Raw genomic sequence first — 23,946 nt, forward strand, 5'->3', positions numbered from 1 at the left:
TTTTTTTTTTTTTTTTTTTTTTTTTTTTTTTTTTTGAGACGGAGTCTCCCTCTGTCGCCCAGGCTGGAGTGCAGTGGCTGGATCTCAGCTCACTGCTAGCTCCGCTTCCCGGGTTCACGCCATTCTCCTGCCTCAGCCTCCTGAGTAGCTGGGACTACAGGCGCCCACCACCTCGCCCGGCTAGTTTTTTTTGTATTCTTTTTTAGTAGAGACGGGGTTTCACCGTATTTGCCAGGATGGTCTCAATCTCCTGACCTCGTGATCTGCCTGTCTCGGCCTCCCAAAGTGCTGGGATTACAGGCTTGAGCCACCGCGCCCGGCCCATCTGGCTAATTTTTAAAATTTGTGTGGCAACAGAGTCTCACTATGTTGCTCAAGCTGGTCTTGAACTCCTGGCCTCAAGTGATCCCCCTCCCTCAGCCTCCCAAAGTACTGGGATTATAGGCATGAGCTACCATGCCCAACCACATGTATCATTTCTTTGTGTTAGGAACACTCCATTCCACTCTTTTGGTTATTTTAAAATATAAATAAATTATTGTTGACTACAATCATCCTATTGGGCTATCAAATACTAGATCTTATTCATTCCAACTGTTTTTATATCCATTAACTATCCCGAGTTTTCTCCCCTCCCTTACTACCCTTTCCAGGCTGTGCTAACCATCATTCTATTCTCTATCTTCATGAGTTTAACTATTTTAATTTTTAGCTCCCTCATATCAGAATATGGGAAATTTGTCTTTCTATGCCTGGCTTATTTCACATAACATAATGTCCTCCAGGCCCATCCATATTGTTGCAGATGATAGGATTTCATTCTTTTTTATGGCTGAATAATATACCATTTTTTATATATACCACATTTTCTTTAGCCATTCATCCATCCATGGATACTTAGTATGATCCCACATCTTAGCTATTGTGAATAATACTGCAATAAACATGAGAGTGCAGATATCTCTTTCATATACTTTCTGATTTCCTTTCTTTTAGATATATACCTAGCAGTGGGATTGCTGGATCATATGTTAGTTCTTTTTTAAGTGTTTTGAGAAACTTTCATACTGTTCTCTGTAGTGGTTGTACTAATTTACATTTCCACCAGCAGTGTAGAAGGGTTCCCCTTTCTCCATATCCTTGACAGCATTCATTATTACCTGTCTTTTGAATAAAAGATATTTTAACTAGAGTGAGATGATATCTTACTGTAGTTTTAATTTGCATTTCTCTGTTGATTAGCGATGTTGTGCAGTTTTTCACATACCTGTTGACCACTTGTATGTTTCCTCTTGAGAAATGTCCATTCAGATCTTTTGCACACTTTTTAATTGGATTATTTGATTTTTTTTTCCTATTGAGTTGTTTGAGCTCTTTATATATTCTGGTTATTAATCCCTTGTCAGATGAATAGCTTGCAAATATATTCTCCCACTTGTGTGTTGTCTCTTCACTTTGTTGATTGCTTCCTTTGCTGTGCAGAAGCTTTTCAACTTGATGGAATCCCATTTTTCCATCTTTGCTTTGGTTGCCTGTGCTTCTGAGATATTACTCAGGAAATCTTTGCGCAGGTGAATCAGTGACCCGCAGTTTTTCCTAGTTTTTTTTTTTTTTTTTTTTTGTAGTAGTTTCATAGTTCCAGGTCCTTTTTTTTTTTGAGTCTGGGTTTTGCTTTGTTGCTCAGGCTGGAGTGCAGTGGCACAATCATGACTCACTGCAGCCTTGAACTACTGGGCTCAAGTGATTCTCCCACTTTGACCTTCCAAGCAGCTGGGACTACAGGTGTGCAACACCATGTCCAGCTAAGTTTTTAAAAGATTTTTGTACAGACAGCATCTTACTGTGTTGGCTAGGCTGGTCTCAAACTCCTGACTTCAAAAGATCCTCCTGCCTTGGCTTCCAAAGTACTGGGATTAAGGGCATGAGCCACTGCACCTGGCCTCAAGTCTTAAATTTAAGTCTTTAATGCATTTTGGTTTGATTTTTGTATATGGCGAGAGACTGAGGTCTACTTTCATCCTTTTGCATATGAATATCCAGTTTTCCCAGCACCATTTATTGAAGAGATTTTCTGTTCCCCAGTGCATATACTTGACCATTCTAGAAAATGAGTTTACTATAGATGCACGGATTTATTTCTGAATTTCTGTTCTGTTCCATTGGTCTGTATGTCTATTTTTATGCTGGTACCATGCTACTTTGGTTACTATAGTTCTGCAGTATTTGCAGATGATTTGATTCTTCTAGTTTATTTCTTTTTGTTCATGATAGCTTTGGCTATTCTGGGTCTTTTGTGGTTCCATACAAATTTGTATAATTTTTTCTATTTCTGTGAAGAATGTCACTGGTATTTTGACAGAGAATACACTGGATCTATAGATTGCTTGGTGTGGTATGGACACTGAATTTTCCAATTAATGAAAATGGAATATCCCTTCATTTTTTTGGTGCTCTTCAATTTCTTTCATCAGTATTTTATAAATTTCATTGTAGAGATCTTTTACTTCTTTGGTTAAGTTAATTCTTAGGTATCTAATTTTATTTGTGGCTATTGTAAATGGAATTGCTTTCTTTGTTTCTTTTTCATATTGTTGACTGTTGGCACGTAGAAATGCTACTGATTTTTGTATGTTGATTTTGCATCCTGCAAATTTACTGAACTTGTTTATCAGTTCTAATAGTTTTTTGGTGGATCTATTACTCCATTTATAGAAGTAAAAATCAAGCATAACTAAACTATAGTGTGTAGGAGGTAAGGTACATTCTTAGAGTAAAATTTAAAAAAAGCAATGAAGTCACTACCAAAAACTGTATTATTACAGTAACTATGTCTCAGGAGCTCGTGGGGGGTTGTGATTTTGAAGTGATAAAAGCAGGCCTTTCACAATGCTGACTATGTTTACTTTACCTATACTGAGAGTGGTGATTATTCAGTATACACTTCATAAATGTTTTATGCTATACATTTATGTTTTATCTATTTTTCTTTGTGAGTTTTATTTCACAATAATAATAGGTTTAAAAGACCTAAACAGGACATCCAGTTAGAATTTTTGACAAAGCTCAAAGTCATGGTCTGAGTATTGGAGGTGAGACCAGGAGGAGGGAGAGGGTATTATCTAACTATTATGATTTCTTCAAACAGTGCATATCCCAAACAACATATATAACATATTTCATCAATTCCAGGACAAAATCAAATAAAAGATGCACCATTACTGTATGCACCAAGAAAGGAAAAACAATGCTGACAAACTATGGCACAACATTATTTGTCAGAAATATTGAAATGTAAAACAAAGAAGTATATAATAAAATTGATGGAATATGGTGTATAGAGAATAACTATTATACTTCTCACTTATTCAAACTACTACTTTTTGAATATAAAATTTTTTTATATTTTAAGGGAGTAGATGTAAGTAAAATAAGCCATAACCTACCAATCTGGTTTAAGTGTAGTACAAAGGCCTACAATAATCTAAATGAATTTAGGCACCTTTTATCATTGAAATTATAAATATTTTGCTATATTGGACATGAAAAAATACTAGTAAAGTAAAAAACCTGACATCATCTTTATAGATAATTATTCACTTAGATTAATAAAACTCAATTATATTCTAACTTTTGGCCTTTTTTACAATATTAAATTTACATAAACAAAATATCTTAACAGGACTTTCTATGAATAAAAAAAAAAAGATTAAAGCAGTTGTTCTACATGATTCCCTAAAAACAATGCCCGAAATACTAGAAAGTGAGAGCTCAGTAAAAAAAAACAAGAAATAAGTAAAAGGATACAATAAAATCAAGGACTTACATGTAATTTGGTAAAACTTACAAATACCAAATTTTTCATTAAAAAAGAAATACATCTCAGGTGTTTAATATGTATGTAACTGACTAAATCTTTACAAGTTATAATCCTGCCCTGCCCTGCCCCCAAAAAAGGACTGTAAGTCTTAAAATGAAAAATAAGTCTCCTATCTCACACCACCCTCCTCCAATTCCATTCTTATAGGACAATATTTTTTACATTTTTTACTCTTCTTGTAAATTATCTCCATTACCCTATCTTCCTATTTAGATGCCCTTCATTTCTTTCTCTTGCCTGATTGCTCTGGCTAGGAGTTCCAATACTACTTTGAATAGAAGTGGTGAGAGAGGGCAACTTTGTCTTATGCCGGTTTTCAAGGGGAATATTTCCAGATTTTGCCCATTCAGTATAATGTTGGCTGTAGGTTTATCATAGATGGCTCTTATTATTTTGAAGAATGTTCTGTCAATATGCAGAACTCTCAATATGTATTGAGAGTTTTTAATGTGAAGGGGTGTTGAATTTTATCACAAGATTTTTGTGTGTCTATTGAGATAATTATTTGTTTTTGTCTTTAGTTATGTTTATGTGATGAATCACATTTATTGATTACATATGTTGAACAAACCTTGCATCCCAGAGATGAAGCCTACTTGATCATGGTGGATTAGCTTTTTGATGTGCTGCTGGATTCAGTTTGCCAGTATTTTGTTGAGGATTTTTGTATTAATGTTCATCAAGGATACTGGACTGAAGCTTTCTTTTTTGTTGTTGTTGTATCTCTGCCAGGTTTTGGTATCAGGATGATGCCGGCCTCATAGAATAAGGTGGGGAGGGGTCTTTCCTCTTCAATATTTTGGAATAGTTTCATTAGAAATGGTATTGACTGGCTGGGCATGGTGGCTCACACCTGTAATCCCAGCACTTTGGGAGGCCAAGGAGGGCAGATCATGAGGTCAGGAGTTCGAGACCAGCCTGGCCAACATGATGAAATCCCGTATCTACTAATAATACAAAAATTAGCCAGGAGTGGTGGTGTGCACTTGTAGTCCTAGCTACTCGGGAGGCTGAGGCAGGAGAATTGCTTGAACCCGGGAGGCGGAGGTTGCAGTGAACCGAGATCATTTGGCGGCCCCCCCCCTTGGTGACAAAGTGAGACTCCACCTCCAAAAAAAAAAAAAAAGAAAAAAAAGAAAAAGAAATGGTATCAGCTATTCCTTGTATATCTGGTATAATTTGGCTGTGAATCCGTGAATCTATCAGGTTCTGGGCTTTTTTTTTTTTTTTTTTTTTTTTTTGGTTGGCAGGCTATTTATTACTGATTCCATTTCAGAGCTCGTTATTGGTCTGTTCCGCTAATCAATTTCTTCCTGGTTCAGTCTTGGGAGAGTGTGTGTGTCAAATAACTTATCTATCTCCTATAGGTTTTCGAGTTTGCCCTGCATAGAGGTGTTCATAGTTATTTTGTTTCTGTGGGGTCTATGGTAACATCCCCTTTGTCATTTCTAATTGTGTTTATTGGGATCTTCTCTCTTTTCTTCTTTATTAGTTTAGCTTGGAACATAACTATCTTATTTTCTCAAAAAACCAACTCCTGGATTTGTTGATGTTTTGAATGTTTTTTTGTGTGTGTCTTGATTTCCTTCAGTTTAGCTCTGATTTTGGTTATTGTCTTTTGCTAGCTTTGGGGTTCATTTGCTTCTTTAATTCTTTCTATTGTGATGTCAGGTTGTTATTCTGAGATCTTTCCTACATTTTCATGTGGACATTTTGTGGTATGAATTTCCCTCTTAACATTGCCTTAGCTCTGTCCCACAGATTCTGGTATGTTGTATCTTTGTTCTCATTGGTTTCAAAGAACTTCATGATTTCTGTCTTAATTTCATTATTTACCCAAAAGTCATTCAGGAGCATGTTGTTTAATTCCTATGTAATTGTATGGTTTTGAGTGATTTTCAGAGTCTTGACTTCTATTTTAATTGTGCTGTGGTCCAAGAGTGTGTTTGGTATGATTTTGGTTCTTTTGCATTTGCTGAGGACTGTTTTATGTTCAATTATGTGGTCAATTTCAGAGTATGTGCCATGTGGTGATGAGAAGAATGTATATTCTGTTATTTGGGGGTGGAAAGTTCAGTATCAGTACTGCACAAAGCCCTTTTCAGCACAAGTACCATTCTATAAAATCCCCAGCAAGCCTTTTCTTCTTGCAGTCAGCTCCCCTCTTGCTGATCTGCCTGTTGCTTTCTTGGAATGTACTTTTATACCTTCTCTAATAAACGTGCCGTTCTATACATATAACTGTCTTGGCAAATTCTTCTTACTGCCTGCATGATACCGGCCCCAGATAGTCACTACCTGTGACAAAAATGATCTTACATTTCAGAAGGATCACTCTGGCTCCTCTATGTAGAATAAGTTATAGGAGTAAGAGGTACAGCTATGGAGACCAGTATAAATTTCAAGGTTTAAATTGTGGAGTTGCCAAAGAATTTGCTGATGGATCCTATTTGAGTTATAGCAGAGAATTTTAGGATGACTCCAAAGTTTTCAGTATAAACAGCTATAAAGATATAACTATGATTGTTGGACTGGGAAAGACTAAAGAAAGAAATGTTTGTGGGGGAGAATTTAGGAGTTTAATTTTGTTACAGTCGAGATGCTTATTATACATCCAAATGAAAATGTTAATTTGAAGGCCAGATGGAGGAGTCCTAGAGTTTACAGTGGTGTCCTAGGTGGAAGCACACACTTAGATAAGTGTAGCATATAAACAGTATTTAAAGTAATGAAACACTGAGTGGAAAACTACCTAGAGAGTGAGTGTAGATAAGAGAAGATGGTTCAGGACCAATCCGTGAAATATTCTACATTTAAAGGTTGGGGAGATACAGAGAAATCAGGCAAGGAGAGTGAGAAGGGGCAACCAGGAGGAAAACTAGAAGAGCTCTGAAGAGAGAAGTCATGTGCATCACTGCCAAATCTAGTCGTCAATCTCCTCGTCTTGGATTTGGCAATGAGACATCACTGCTGACTTTGACGTGAGCAGTTTCAGGGGTTGGGATAAAAGCTTAATGAATAGTTCAAGAGAGAATGGAAGCAAAGAAAAAAATAACCTAGAGGCATAGGTTTATAATAAATGGAGGGGGAACAGAGAAACAGTGAATGTGGGGTTAGAAATGTTTTGGGTTTTGTTTTTATGGTGGGGAAAATAACAACATGCTTATATGCTGTGATATGTGGGAAGATTTAGAAAAGAGGGATAATTAATGGGAAGAGACAATTGCTAGAGCAAAGACCTTACTAAAAGAGAAGGGATGGGATACATTGCATAGGTCCAAGGAGTGGCCTTATGTAGAAAATGATTGATTTATTTCTCCTAAGACCAGGAGACTGACAGAGTACATGGACTACTATGTCGAGTAACGGCAATTTAACAGCATCCTTGGTCATGTCCAGTCTATTTACATCAGTGATTTTGTTTGTAGAAGTTAGCCTCTTTAGGAAATAACCTGTTTAAGTAAAAGACTTAGCTATAAGAATGGGGATAATAGCATTCAACTTAAAAGTGAAAAGTTGAAGGTATCTCAAACACCCACAATCATTAGCTATTGGACTTTTCAGGTTTAAAATGTATTACAGAAACAATGTTTCAGGATGTTTAAAGTTATATCAAACAGTAACTCAGAGAAAAGCAACTGTTTCTCACTGGTACACATCCTGAAATTTAAACCAATATTAAATATAAAATATGTTTTAAGATGTTTCATAAGTATATTTTATATACTTACTTTTAAAAGGATAAACCCCCATTAAAAAAGACATTTTGATAAACATTTTTTAAAAGTTTGACTTTGCCAGTAATCAAATAAATGGAAATTAAAATAGTAGAATATCATTTTCACTTATAAAAATTACAAAATTGGCCATAACTTAAACACTCTGTTGGAAAGAGTGAGAGGCAGGCATTCTCACATACTGTTAATACAAACTGAATTGTTATGACTTCACTGGAGGACAATCATAGTATGTATCAAAAGTTTTAATAATATATATGTTATTTATCCCATAAATTCCACTTCTAGGATTTTTTTTTTTAAGTCAAAACATTTAATTTGACTCTTACCTAACTTTACTTCCAAACAATGATTTATAAAATGTGGAGGAGAGTGGGTGTCTATGTCAAGCAGCCTTATGATAAAGCTCCATAACATATGGTGCTTATTCAACAATACAGGTGTTAATGAGGCCTGGCCTCCAAAGGACAAAGATACAGAAACAGAAAGGTTTTCCAAGGCCAGAAGTATTAGTTTACATCACAACATTAAAGCATAATACATTGTGGGCCTAAAAATTAAACTGCATGTGTTCTAGCAGCAGGAACAACAACAACAAAATAAATGCTTCCACATGTATATAAAATGACCAAGTAAAAGCAGAGAACACAGTGAAAAGTGTCTGGCAGTTCATTAAAATACACGAGTTGCTTCTATAGTCTCAAACATTATTACATTACTTGAATGAGAAAGAGTAAGAGGATTTAACTGGCTGAATTGCATTTCTATCTCCTTATTCATAGGGTAATAATTACTCTGATATTATTTAAAAGTGTTTGCTTTACACAAAATAAAATAAACATAAAATATTTTAAAATTGTAATCTTTTAAAACCTTTAAAAAAAGTAACAAATTTTCAATAAAGATGTTGAATTAGCTATCACAAGGGAAATACCACCTTTGGTCACTTACTAAGACAGCTGAAACACTAGCATTCCGGGAAAGTGTTAAGTGGTATGAAATTTTTTTGAATGAAGTACCTCCAGTTAACATTTTACAATAATAAATAACTGGATGAAGTACATGAGAGGCAAGAGAAATGCAGAATTTCTAAAGTAAAACTGATCATTGTATGAGATAGAAAATAAATATTTATGAAATAAAAAATGGCAAAATGATTTTGCCTAGTTATCAAATAAAATACACTGTTTTTTCCTTTAAAATTACAATAAAAAAACTTTGAAGGACACGAAGCAAAATCACAGGACAGATAAAGAAAATATAGCATTACTATAAGTAAACAAGGCCTAAGCTCTGGATATTGAAACCACTATCTGGAATTTGACTTAAGGCCAGGACCTTCCATTTTGTCTCCAACTTCCTTATTTAAATGGAGGTTTTCTTTATCATAGCTATAAAAGTCCTGTTATTTTCCTTTTCCTCCATTTCTCCAAAATGACTATATAATGTAGGGATGCAGATTATCTTTCTGATTAACATTTGCCCAACACTTAATTCAGATGATTTTACTTAAATTCCTGAAATGAACAAACTTTATGAAACTACAAATCTTTCTCAAAATGAGCTGTTTGAATATTGCCCAACTTTAAAGACTATCTGAAAAGATAAGGCAAACAGAAGGCAATTTCCAGCAGGAAAAAAATTAACGTTTTCTCTAGTGACCTATATATTTCTTTCCTAAACAAATGCCATATTGAAATGCCAAGAATTTCAGATTTATACAATGAAAATAATAGCAAGTCAAGTTATATATGAAGCGGGGGGGAGAGAGAGAGAGAGGAAGTACAAGTGAGCTTGATTGCCATTTGTCAGCTAAGCAGTATGGGAAAATAAATATGGCAGTAAGGTCAGCAGCTACACAAAGACTCAATTTCTTGAAGAGGGGCTTGAAGGTCTTGTACAAAATACAATCCCTTGCACAAAGGAATACAAATGTTTAAAACCAAATACTTGGCTGGCTGGATGCAATGGCTTATACCTGTAATCCCAGCACTTTGGGAGGCCGAGGCAGGTGGATCACTTGAGGTCAGGAGTTCGAGATCAGCCTGGCCAACATGGTGAAACCCCTCTCTACTAAAATACAAAATTAGCCATGTGTGGTGGCACACACCTGTAATCTCAGCTACTCGGGAGGCTGAGGCAGGGGAATTGCTCAAGCCCGGGAGGTGGAGGTTGCACTGAGTCAAGATTGCACCACTGCACTCCACCCTGGGTGACAGGGTGAGACTCCATCTCAAAAAAAAAAAAAAAAAAAAAAAAAAAACTTGGATAAATAACCACTTTATCACATTCAACTTCAAGTTGAATTAATCTAATCATTGGTATGTAAACACAACATTATTGAGAGGTTATCAACAAATATAGATATGACTTTAAGCAAGAGAAAACTTCAGTCTACAGCCAGAGAGAAGGACGGCATCATTACTTATGCAATCATCTTTCAATTCCATTTCCTTGGCTCTACAAGTAAATCAAAACAAGAGATGGAATACAAAGTTTTCATAAATCTGAGTTAAAATTTCAGAGAACTAAATTTTGTCAATAAATACCAATAAATGGTCCATTGCCCAGGGGCTTCGGAAAGCCTTGCTACTGAGTCAAAAGCTGAGTAACTGTTAAAGAATGCTATCTAGGCCAATCTCCCCAGGAGGGCTGAGAAGGAATATGCAAAACCTCTATAGTCCATCTAGTCAGAATAACGTATTTCAATTGTTTCAAGAGTTTCTTTTTTTAAAATACTTTATGGTAGTGATTTTCTTTTCCTAAAGAATACAAAAGCAAAGGCTCTCTCCTTCAAAATATGATACACTAATGCAACAAAAGCTATTTCTTATATTCTTTTATTCTGCGTTGCATCCAAACATTGTTTTACTTTGATCATTCATCTCCACAAAATTTGAATTGCTAATTAAGGCCTACTCCCTAGATGCCAAATTCCATACCTAACAAAATGGCAGTTTACAGAGCTCTTAGATACTATATTCCAAGAAGTATATGCAGCATAGAGGTGGCCAATATTCAGAAGCTACATTTTCTTATACTGCCCAAGTGATTACAAATAACCAAAATATTTTAAATGAATCAAAATTATTTATGGTCAGAAATACACTTGAGGATAAATCCCAGGAATGCAAACACAGGAGAAAAAAATAAGTGTAGAATTCATTCTGTATCACCCAGTAATATTTGCTATAGTGAGTCCATTTTCAAGGCAGGGCAGATTCCTAGGTTTTAATGCTTGTAATGGAAAAACCTGTATGAGAGGAACTCTGATTTTGAGAAATGCCGCTGTGGAACTCTGCTGGTTTGTAAAATGAGTGTAATCCAAATCTTCACCGAATCTGATCTATGATTATGTGGTGGTGGCCGTGCTGGGCCTTTCGATTCTTAGAACGGGTGAAGTTCATCACCTCTCTTTCGACTTTGAATATGCTCTCTATACTTTAGCTTGCTTTGGGCTTCCACTTCAGGGTTCTTGCTAATTCTTTGTCCAAAAATGATTATCTCCCGCTCCTTGGCTTTTTTGGTGTTAAATTAAAAAAAAAAAAAAAAAAAATTTTTTTTTAAAAAAAATTAAAAAAAAATGCTTTCTTTCTTCAGCCATTAGAAGTCGAGCCGAATTTCTTCATCCTGAGCTTACTTTGATCGGCTCTCATGTCAACCTGGGGTAGCCAAAAGTTCTTCTTTCTTGTAGTTTTCTGGCAATTTCAGCATCATACCATTCCTGATCCCTTGTGGGTCGTTCGTGACGGAGCAGGTATAGTTTCTTTCGTCACTCTTGGCTTAATTCCTCCATCTTCATAATAGTAAACTAATCCTGCATAAGCACGGGTTTGCTGGAACTCTGGAAAAGGTTTCTTTCATCTTTTCTTTCGTTCCTGCTAACTCCTTCTCTTGCAAAAAGCGAGCTATGTCTCATCCTTCTTCTCCTGAATGCTGTCGTCTCTCCCTGCCTCAACAGCCAGCTTCCCTGAATTTCCTTGGAGCAATTTCCACAGTCTTGTTGTTCAAGGTGCTTGTAGCGCTTCTGGAGCTGGCCTAGCGCTTTCAGATACTTCCTCTTGCGAGCTGCTTAGCCACCTGGAGATCATGGCGGCGCGCACAAACGGTATCCGCTGAACCATTTGATGCCAAAATGATGCTCAATTCTCCTGTTCCTCGCAGGCTGTGAGCCAGGGGTGTGGTCCTCCAGGGACAGCAACAATCTCAGCATACTTCCTTGACTCCAGGTAGCTTGGGGACTGGTCGATGCTGACTTCTCAGCCATATTGGGCCGGAGGTTCCCGGCTGACCCTTTAACGGGACTCCCGGCCACCGCCGGCGCTGCAGCGGGCCCCTGATGTCGCTAGCTAGCAGCGGCCGGACGCGGCGCCAAGTCCGGGAGGCAGGGCTCGACAGGCCAGAGAACGGACGAGGTCGGGGGGGCAGGGTGGTGACCAAGCAGCGGGAGGACGGTCCCCGACGCACCAGGCTGGCGGCCAGCTGCCCCGCCGCCGCCCGCCGCCGCCCCGCCAGCGACCACCTGCTCCGCGTCGGCCCCAATGGATGCCAAATACCCGGAGCCCAGAAATGGGCCTAGGATTTTTATTTAAAGAAATATTAGGAATGCTTTTACACTGTTGGTGAGAGTGTAAATTAGTTCAACCATTGTGGAAGGCAGTGTGGCAATTCCTCAAGGATCTAGAATTAGAAATACCATTTGACCCAGCAATCTCATTACTGAGCATATACCCAAAGGATTATAAATCTCTCTACAATAAAGACATGTGTACACGTATGTTTACTGCGGCACTATTCATAATAGCAAAGACTTGGAACCAACCCAAATGTCCATCAATGACAGACTGGATTAAGAAGGCACATACACACCATGGAACACCATGCAGCCATAAAAAAGGATGAGCTCACGTCCTTTGCAGGGACATCGATGAAGCTAGAAACTATCATTCTCAGCAAACTATCACAAGATCAGAAAAATCAAACACCGTATGCTCCCACTCATAAGTGGGAGTTGAACAATGAGAACACATGGACATATGGAGGGGAACATCACACACCAGGAGGGATAACATTAGGAGAAATACCTAATGTAGGTGACAGGTTGATGGGTGCAGCAAACCACCACAGCACGTGTATACCTAGTAACAAAACTGCACATTCTGCACATGTAACCCAGAACTTAAAGTATAATAAATAAATAAATAAATCTTAAAAAATTCATTGTTTTGTATAAAAAGATATAGTTACAAGGATGTCAGCTACAACACTGTGTATAACAGTTAATAATTAAATGTACCCTAAAGTTTCACAATAACTGTGTAAACATACTATACAATGAAATTTTAGGACATGATACTGTAGAAACACTGTTAATGACAAGTAAAAGGCACTTTATATAGTAGTAAGGGAAATAAATAGCTACATGTACATTATGATTCCATTTTCATTAAAGAAAATAATGTATCTATGCATAGAAAAAGCTGGAAAGCCATACATCAAAATGTCAAGAATGTTTCTAGCAGCTGCTGCTTGAAGGTAAGATAAGGAGTGACTTAAACTTTCCTCTTCCTATCTTTATTTATTTTATAATTTTTCTACCATGAATATGTATTACTTCCTAAATAAATTAAAAGCAGTAATGTGGGGGGAGGGACTGATGGTTTCTTAAAATTAAAAATCTAGTAGATTTTAAAAAAAATATGTCTAATACAGGTATATTTCTGTGAATGTAATTTGATTTTAAAGTATTAGTTCTTTATGACAATTAGGATAGTTTAAATTTTCTAAAATAAAACTCCATGATTAGTAATACTAACTGGCTTATGACTAGGCAGAATTGGTATTTGTCTTCTCATTTTAGCATCCTTTATACAACAAGATGTTAGAAATTCTTCATTTTATAAAGAAGCTATATATACATGTTTGGATTAGTGCATCACAAAGTCATATTAAAAAATTCAGATAAAAAGTGGCTATGCACTTGGGGATACAGGGTCTATATTAATAAATTAATTATGAGTGCACATCATGAGAAAGTTTCATTATAGTACCTTTCAAAAATACTGTAATAATTACTTCAGTATCTTACATGTACGTAGGAGAGGAAAATTAGTGTGTGTGTGTATACATATCTCTTTATATTTTAAGTCATTTCCTAAATCACTGAATACAGCCTTTCTACGTACATACTGATTACTAAACTCTATCTCCAGATGACATCTTGCTGTTTAATTCCAGACTTGTATTTTACCCACTCTGCCATAAACTAGTTGTGTGACTAAGGACAAGTTATTTAACCTCTCTGCATTTCAGTTTTCTCATTCATAAAATACAGACAGCAGTGCCTATTAATCCAACATATCCCAAAACAGTATAATTTTATGCCTGTTTAAAACATCATCTTGCTGCATTTCTTTTCTAGACAATGTACTACAATTATCCCTTTTACCAAGGAATCCACTTACCCAAGTTAGAAATCACAGTGCCATTATACTCTATTCTTCTTTTTCCCTCACCATCCAAAATACCTTCCCACTCTCAGCTTTGAAACATTAGTGACTTCTCTTACTAGATGGCAATTATCTTGAGAATGGGGACTGCGTTCTTTTTTAGAAGTTCATAAAGCTCCTGTACTCTTGACATCTAAGTATCCCTGGCACCTAGGAAAAGTTTTGTCCTATGGTTAGGCACTCAATAAATGCATTTTGGATGTGTGTGTGTGTGTGACATATATACATATTTTATACACATACAGAATACCTTATAGGTTTGCCATGATTATAAAATTTTAGAAGTATATAAAGACTGTAGATCCTCATGGCGGACAGAAGGCAGGACTAGATTGCAGCTCTAGATAGAGTAGACTGCGGAGGCTTGCATTGTGAATTTTAGCTCCAGATCGACTGCAAGAAAAAACCTACCAATCCTGAGAGGACCATAGACCTTCTCAAGGAGTAGACTGCTCCTGCAGGACCTGGGAGACCCCCAGCCAAATACTGTGGGTGCCACAATTGCTGAAGTGGGAAAGGGAGAACCCTGCCTCTCCCAAACACACACCACCACTGGAGAAGCTGAAGGTCTGTTTGTGGGAGAAGTTTTCGACTTTACCAGGAGCTGAGTCAATCTGGAGAGCCAAGCAAAATACAGGGGTAGGGGAAACAACAGAAAGGCCCTGGGAGCTCGCTGGGTCCCCGAGCAGGCCATTCCTGCCTGTACCACAGGGATCCAAAGGGAGGGCAGCCAGAGGAGCAGGGGCTAAAACTCCACAGGGAAAAGGAAATCTCTAGCTGAACTCTGTAACAATTTGAACGGGGTGAGAAGCCTCCTGGCCAGAACTTGAGGAAGAGCGCAAATCCAGTGTGCAGTCTCCACAGGCAGGGGAAGAACCAAGCTCTTTTCTTTCGAAGCAGGGAGGCGGGTAGCCTGGGGCAGGTTTTCAAGCCTGTCGCACCCTCTGCCTGGAAACGGACTCGGGCTGTTGGTAGGGGCATAGTGGGAGTGAGATTGGCCCTTCAGTTTGCATGGGAGCTGGGTGAGGCCTGTGACTGCCTCCTTTCCCCCACTTCCCTGACAACTTGCAGGTCTCAGCAGAGGAAGCCACAATCCTCCTAGGTACACAACTCCACTGACCTAGGAATCTCACTTCCATCACCCACAGCGGCCCCAGCAAGACCTGCCCAAGGAGAGTCTGAGCTCAGACATGCCTAGCCCTGCCCTGACCTGACAGTCCTTCCCTACCCACCCTGGCAGTGAAAGACAAAGCATATAATCTTGGGAGTTCTAGGGTCCTGCCCACCACTGGTTCTTCCCCATACTACCACAGTTGCTACTCTCTGGAATGCGCCACCTCCTGGCAAGAGGCCAACCAGCACAAAAATAGAGCATTAAACCACCAAAGCTAAGAACCCTCACAGAGTCCCTTGCAACCCCTCACCCCCGCTACCTCCATCAGAACAGGTGCTGGTATCCCATAGATGGCTCACATCACAGGACTCTGTGCACACAACCCCCAGTAGCAGCCAAGAGCCAGGTAGATTCACTGAGTGGTTAGACTCAGAAGAGAGACAACAATCACTACAGCTAGGCTCACAGGAAGCCACACCCATAGGAAAAGGGGGAGAGTACTACATCAAGGGAACACCCCATGGGACAAAAGAATCTGAATAACAGTCATCAGCCCTAGACCTTCCCTCTGACAGAGCCTAGCCAAATGAGAAGGAACCAGAAAACCAACCCTGGTAATATAACAAAACAAGGCTCTTCAACACCCCCCAAAAATCATACTAGCTCACGAGCAATAGATTCAAACCAAGAAGAAATCCCTGATTTACCTGAAAAATAATTCAGGAGGTAGTCATTATGCTAATCATGGAGGGACCAGAGAAAGGCAAAGCCCAGTGCAAGGAAATCCAAAAAATGATACAAGAAATGAAAGGAGAAATATTCAAGGAAATAGATAGCTTAAAGAAAAAACAATAAAAAATTCAGGAAACTTTGGACACACTTTTAGAAATGCAAAATGCTCTGGAAAGCCTCAGGAACAGAATTGAACAAGTAGAAGAAAGAAATTTGGAGCTCAAAGATGAGGTCTTTGAATGAACCCAATCCAACAAAGACAAACAAAAAAGAATAAGAAAATATGAACGAAGCCTCTAAGAAGTCTGGGATTCTGTTAAACAACCAAACCTAAGAATAAACACTGTTCCTGAGGAAGAGAATTCTAAAAGCTTGGAAAACATAATTGGGGGAATAACTGAGGAAAACTTCCCTGGCCTTGCTAGAGACCTAGACATCCAAATACAAGAAGCAAAAAGAATACCTGGGAAATTCATCACAAAAGGTCTTCACCTAGGCACATTGCCATCAGATTATCCAAAGTTAACATGAAGGAAAGAATCTTAAGAGCTGTGAGACAGAAGCACCAGATAACCTATAAAGGAAAACCTGTCAGATTAACAGCAGATTTCTCAGCAGAAACCCTACAAGCCAGAAAGAATTGGGGCCCTATCTTCAGCCTCCTCAAACAAAACAATTATCAGTCAAGAATTCTGTGTCCAGCAAAACAAAGCACATATATGAAGGAAAGATACAGTCTTTTTCAGAAAAATGCTGAGAGAACTCACCATTACCAGGTCACTACTACAAGAACTGCTAAAAGGAACTCTAAATCTTGAAACAAATCCTGGAAACACATCAAAACAGAACCTCTTTAAAGCATAAATCACACAGGACCTATAAAACAAAAATACAAGTTAGAAATAAAAAATAAAAAACAAACAAAAAACCAAAGTACACAGGCAACAAAGAGCACAATGAATGCAAGGGTACCTCCCATTTCAATACTGACATTGAATGTAAATGGCCTAAAAGCTCTACTTAAATGATACAATGGATAAGAACTCACAATGGATAATAACTGCACAATGGATAAGAATTCACCAACCAACTATCTGCTGCCTTCAGGTGACTCACCTAACACATAAGGACTCACATAAAGTAAAGGAGTGGAAAAAGGCATTTCATGCAAATGGACACCAAAAGTGAGCAGGAGTAGCTATTCTTATATCAGACAAAACAAACTTTAAAGCAACAGCAGGTAAAAGAGACAAAGAAGGACATTATATAATAGTAAAAGACCTCATCCAACAGGGAAATATCACAATCCTAAATGTACATGCACCAAACACTGGAGCTCCCAAATATATAAAACAATTACTAATAGACATAAGAAATGAGATAGACAGCAACACAATAATAGTTGGGGGGAGGGGCTTCAATACTCCACTGACAGCACTAGACAGGTCATCAAGATAGAAAGTCAACAAAGAAACAATGGATTTAAACTATACCTTGGAGCAAATGGGCTTAACAAATACATACAGAACATTTCATTCAATATCTGCAGGATACACATTCTATCCCACAGCACATGGAACTTTCTCCAAGATAGACTATGTGATAGGCCATAAAATGAACCTCAATAAATTTAAGAAAATTGAAATGATATCAAGCACTCTTCCAGACTACAGTGGAATAAAACTGGAAGTCAACTCCAAAAGGAACCTTCAAAACCATGCAAAAACATGGAAATTAAATAACCTGCTCCTTAATGAGCATTGGGTCAAAAACAAAATCAAGACAGAAATCAAAAAATTCTTCAAACTTTACAACAATAATGACACAACCTATCAAAACCTCTCAGATACAGCAAAGGCAGAGCTAAAAGGAAAGCTCATAGCCCTAAATACCTATATCAAAAAGACTGAAAGAGTGCAAACTGACATTCTAAGGTCATGCTTCAAGGAACTAGAGAAACAAGAACAAACCAAACCCAGACCTAGCAGAAGAAAGAAAATAAGATCAGAGCAGAACTAAATGAAACTGAAACAAAAAAATACAAGATAAATGAAACAAAAAGCTGGTTCTTTGAAAAGATAAATAAAATTTATAGACCATCAGCAAGATTAACCAAGAAAAGAAGAGAGAAAATAACCTCATTAAGAAATGAAACGAGATATTACAACTGACAGCACCGAAAACAAAAGATCATTCAAGGCTACTATGAACACCTTTATGCATATGAACTAGAAAACCTAGACAAGATGGATAAATTCATGGAAAAATACAACCCTCCTAGCTTAAATCAGGAAGAATTAGATATGCTGAACAGACTGATAACAAGCAGCGATATTGAAATGGTAATTAAAAAATTACCAACAACAAAAATGTCGAGGACCAGATGGATTCACAGAATTCTACCAGACATTCAAAGAAATGGTACCAATCCTTTTGACACTATTTGATAAGATAGAGAAAGAAGGAACCTTCCCTAATTCACTCTATGAAGCCAGCATCACCCTCATACCAAAACCAGGAAAGGACATAACCAAAAAAGAAAACTGAAGACCAATATTCTTGATGAACATAGATGCTAAAATCCTTAACAAAATACTAGCTAACTGAATCCAACAATATATCAAAAAGATAATCCACCATGATTAAGTGGGTTTCATATCAGGGATACAAGGATACTTTAACATATGCAAGTCAATAAATGTGATACGCCACATAAACAGAATTAAAAACACAAATCACACGATCATCTCAATAGATGCAGAAAAAGCATTTGACAAAAGCCGGCACATCCCTTTATGATTAAAACTCTCAGCAATATCGGCATACAAGGGACCTACCTTGATGTAATAAAAGCCAGCTATGACAAATCCACAGCCAACATAATACTGAATGGGGAAAAGTTGAATGCATTCCCTCTAAGAACTGGAACAAGACAAAGATGTCCACTCTCACCACTCCTCTTCAACATAGTACTGGAAGTCCTAGCTAGAGCAATCAGACAGGAGAAAGAAATAAAGGGCATCCAAATCGATAAAGAGAAAGTCAAACTGTTCACTGTTTGTTGATGATATGATCGTTTACCTTGAAAACCCTAAGGACTCCTCCAGAAAGTTCCTACAGTTGATAAAAGAATTCAGCAAAGGTTCTAGATACAAGATTAACGTACACAAATCAGTAGCTCTTCTGTACACACCAACAGCAACCAAGTGGAGAATCAAATCAAGAACTCAATCCCTTTTACAATAGCTGAAAAACAAAATAAAAAAATACTTAGGAATATACTCAACCAAGGAGTTGAAAGACCTCTACAAAGAAAACTACAAAACACTGCTGAAAGAAATCATAGATGACACAAACAAATGGAAACACATCCACACTTATGGATGGGTAGAATCAATATTGTGAATAATGACCATACTGCCAAAAGCAATCTACAAACTCAATGCAATCCCCATCAAAATACCACCACCATTCTTCACAGAATTAGAAAAAAACAATTCTAAAGTTCATATGGAACCAAAAAAGAACCCGCATATCCAAAGTAAGACTAAGCAGAAAGAACAAATTTAGAGACATCACCCTATCTGATTTCAAACTATACTACATGGCCATAGTCACCAACACAGTGTGGTACTGGTATAAAAATAAGCACATAGACCAGTGGAACAGAATAGAGAACCCAGAAATAAACCCAAATACTTACAGTCAACTGACCTTCGACAAAGCAAACAAAAACATAAAGTGGGGAAAGGACACCCTTTTCAACAAATGATGCTGGGATAACTGGCTAGCCACATGAAGGAGAATGAAATTAGATCCTCATCTCTCACCTTATACAAAATCAACTCAAGATGGATTAAGGACTAAAACTTAAGACCTGAAACTATAAAAATTCTAGAAGAGAACTTTGGAAAAACCCTTCTAGATATTGGCTTAGGCAAGGATTTCATGACTATGAACCAAAAGCAAATGGAATAAAACAAAGATAAATAGCTGGGACCTAATCAAACTAAAGAGCTTTTACATGGCAAAAGGAACAATCAGCAGAGTAAAAAGACAACACATAGAGGAGGAGAAAATCTTCACAATCTATACATCTGACAAAGGACTAATATCCAGAATCTACAAACAACTCAAACAAATCGGTATGAAGAAACAATCTCATCAAAAAGTGGGCTATGGACATGAACAGACCATTCTCAAAAGAAGATATGCAAATTGCCAAAAAATATATGAAAATGCTCAACATCACTAATGATCAGCAAAATGCCTACCGAATCACAATGTGATACCACCTGACTCCTGCAAGAATGGCCATAATAAAAAAATCAAAAAACAGTAGATGTTGGTGTGGATGCAGCGAATAGGGAACACTTTTACACCACTGGTGGGAATGTAAACTAGTACAGCCACTATGGAAAACAGCATGGAGATTCCTTAAGGAACTAAAAGTAGAACTACCATTTGATCCATCAATCCCACTACTGGGTATCTGCCCAGAGGAAAGTAAGTTATTATTTGAAAAAGATACTTGCACACGCATGTTTACAGCAGCACAATTCATAATTGCAAAATCGTGGAACCAACTCAAATGCGTATCAATCAACTGGATAAAGAAACTGTGTTATACAGGGGAAGATATGTTTTGAAGACACCTTGAGAACTGTCAATATGTAATTACCATAGTTTGCTAATTTTTCTTTTTTTTTTGAGACATATTCTCGCTCTGTTGCCTAGGCTGGGGTGCAGCTGGCGTGATCTCGGCTCACTCCAACCTCCACCTCTAGGGTTCACGCCATTCTCCTGCATAAGCCTACCAAATAGCTGGGACTACAGGCATGTGCCACCATGCCCATCTAATTTTTATTTTTAGTAGAGACGGGGTTTCACCATGTTATTAGCCAGGATGGTCTCGATCTCCTGACCTCGCGATCCGCCCACCTCAGCCTCCCAAAGTGCTGGGATTACAGGTATGAGCCACTGTGCCCGGCCTTAGTTCACTAAATTTTTATCTTATATTCCACCCTGGGGATGAGAGGGAAAGGTGAAAATTTGAATTCTTAACACTATCTGTAGTTTTATATTTAATAATTGTCCTAGATTTTTTACTTTCAGATAATCCCTTGTTTATATTTTCAAGAATTCATGATCAATTATAGACAAATAAAAGCTAATTTTCTCCATTTAAAAAAAAGAAACTGTGGTATATATATATATACGATGGAATATTATGAAGCCATAAAAAGGAATGCATTAACAGCATTTGCGATGACCTGCATGAGATTGGAGACTATTATTGTAAGTGAAGTAACTCAGGAATGGAAAACCAAACATCATATGTTCTCACTGATATGTGGGAGCTAAGCTACGAGGACTTAACGGCATAAGAATGATACAGTGGACTTTGGGGACTTGTGGGGAAGAGTAGGAGGGGGGTGAAGGATAAAAGACAACAAATATGGTGCAGTGGACACTGCTCAGGTGATGGGTGCTCCAAAATCTCACAAATCACCACTAAAGAACTTACTCATGTAATCTACCACCTGTACTCCAGTAATTTATGGAAAAATAAAGAAGTACATAAAGATCATCATTCTAGTGAGGAAATCAATCTTTCAAGCAGACTTTAGAAATATATATAGATGCCATTAATTATTATTTAATGCTGATGAGACTATGGGAAATCCACAATTCTCACACAATATTGTTAATAGGATAAATTGTTACAACTCTTTAAAAGACATATTTTAAGAGTCATCAGATTTTTCAGAGAATTAATTTGAATATCTCTGACAATTTACAATGAAAACAAAAGGAAAATTGATATGTATAAGAATATTATTTATCCTTTTTTTATGAGAAAAAATGGAAAACAATCTAAATACTGAATTAGTTTTGAAATTTCAGTCGACTATTTCAGAGCTATTAAAGTTATTATAATGACTACAGCAATATGAATAAATGCTTTTGTTATTTTAAAACTATATGCTGGGATTACAATTATGTTAAAAGTGTATATTTACATAAAAGTGTATTTTAAAATAATAAATACTAAAATGCAACTGAAGCTTGTACCCTTTAATGATTTCTGATACTGGAAGAAATATTTAGTACAAAGTAGTTTTAATCAGACAAACATTGCACAAGACATTCAATTTTAAATAAGATTTTAAAACACATATCTCAGAATGTCACATACCTTTGGATATACTTCAAATATGGTGTATAGTCTATTACAGCAGGAAAGCTGCCATCCAGTCCCTCTCCCTTTAGGCAGAAACTAAGACAATAGAAAATAAATATTTCATATTAATATATAAAATTTTAAATCAAAGTTAAGTTTTATGAAAAATCTCTTGCCAGAGATAATTCTCTCATGAAACGGCAAGTGAATTTTTTTGTTAGCAATTTAATTGTTACTTGTCACAAATAAATGCCTGAATAAAATATTCTACCTTCATACCAATGACAAAGCATTGTACAAATTAATACACTGTCAATGGGTTACATTAAACCAACAGTTAACATTCTTAATCCATTTTTTTGTTTTGTTTTGTTTTGTTTTGAGACGGAGTCTTGCTCTGCCACCCAGGTTGGAGTGGCATGATCTTGGCATACTGAAGCCTCTGCCTCCCGGGTTCCAGCAATTCTCCTGCTTCAGCCCCCTGGGTAGCTGGGATTATAGGCGCCCACCACCATGCCTGGGTAATTTTTGTATTTTTAGTAGAGACGAGGTTTTGTCATGTTGGCCAGGCAGTCTTGAACTCCTGACCTCAGGAGATCCGCCCGCCTCAGCCTCCTAAACTGTTGGGATTACAGGCATAAGCTGCCGTGCCTGGCCAGTTTTTTACAACAATAAAACAACAAACAAACAAAACAAGACTGTAAAAAATTTAGACAGAGCTAGTAACATGTGATATAAAAAGTTAACATCCATAGAGGGATCAAAAAGACAACCTTCATATTCCATCTATCATGTTCATCCTCCACAATTAAGCTAATTAACCTAATACTAGCTTATGAAATCTTAATAAAGTTAGACTTGTAAAATGACAAATATTTAGAAAAGGAAGTGCTTTACTAAAAAAGATAACTTCAGTGAAAACGAGTAGCATTATTTTTATCAAAACCCAAAAGTAGAATTTCATTTGTCTTACACTTACTTTGTTAATATTCCTGAATTTCCAAATGTTATATTTCAATAAAAGTATAATATTTCCTTCATTCCTTGTGTTTGAGTTTTCTTATAGACAAACCTTTTACTTTCAATGTAACGTAAAATCTGGGATCAATTAAAGAAATACAAAAAAAGTGTCTATAAATCTAAAAGAACTTGTATTGCCCATTTTAGCACTTGTTACTTTAGTGTGGAACCAGTTAATCTTGCTGATAATAAAAGTAAATTTAAAAATATTTTTTGATATTCTCCATACATAACATAAGACACATAAGATACCCAAGACAGCCTCTCAGGATCTTCTTTATCTCAACACATGAGATAATGATAATCTTTCTGGCTTTGAAACTACTTTTAGTCTATTTCTTTCTAATTTTAAAGCAGTAGCTGAAAATACTAAGAGATAAGATTCGAAGCCTTCTTCACTGGGGAGGGGTTGTTGGGGAATGGGATATAGTCTAAGTTTTCTTTTATCCAAGCTACAGAGCAAGCCTATCAATTTGTTAAGTTTCAGGCAGTCTCTTTTCTGAGAGCAAACCCATTTAAAAAACAAACTGATGTCATTTGAAAGAGAACATGAATCAAATAACGATTTCCAACTGTGTGCTTTACTCAGAAAACTGAAAGAAAAAATCATATGTAGAAACTATTAAGATACAGAATAATTTATAAACTGAATGCATTTGGTTATATTAAGTACCTGAAATCAATAGCATTGAGTCCTAGCAGCATGCCAGCAAGCATATTTGCTTCTTCACCCAAGACAATTGCTCCATCTTCATAAAATCTCCTAAAAAATG

The 23,946-nt window shown here is 37.0% G+C and overlaps 1 protein-coding gene across 2 annotated transcripts in view; it reads right to left on the reverse strand.

The window, feature by feature from the left end:
* Window positions 1-23,946, reverse strand: part of RUNDC3B (RUN domain containing 3B) — a 199,866-nt gene that overhangs the window by 75,196 nt on the left and 100,724 nt on the right. For both annotated transcript variants that reach the window (XM_017851665.1, XM_017851655.1), the window contains 2 exons: window positions 23,847-23,936; window positions 22,169-22,249 (listed from right to left, as the gene is read on the reverse strand). In XM_017851665.1, coding sequence (XP_017707154.1) covers window positions 22,169-22,249; window positions 23,847-23,936 — 171 coding nt within the window. The remainder of the gene's footprint in view (window positions 1-22,168; window positions 22,250-23,846; window positions 23,937-23,946) is intronic.

Source organism: Rhinopithecus bieti, unplaced genomic scaffold (assembly GCF_001698545.2).
Source record: "Rhinopithecus bieti isolate Rb0 unplaced genomic scaffold, ASM169854v2 scaffold_1558, whole genome shotgun sequence".
NCBI classification, from domain to species: domain Eukaryota; kingdom Metazoa; phylum Chordata; class Mammalia; order Primates; family Cercopithecidae; genus Rhinopithecus; species Rhinopithecus bieti.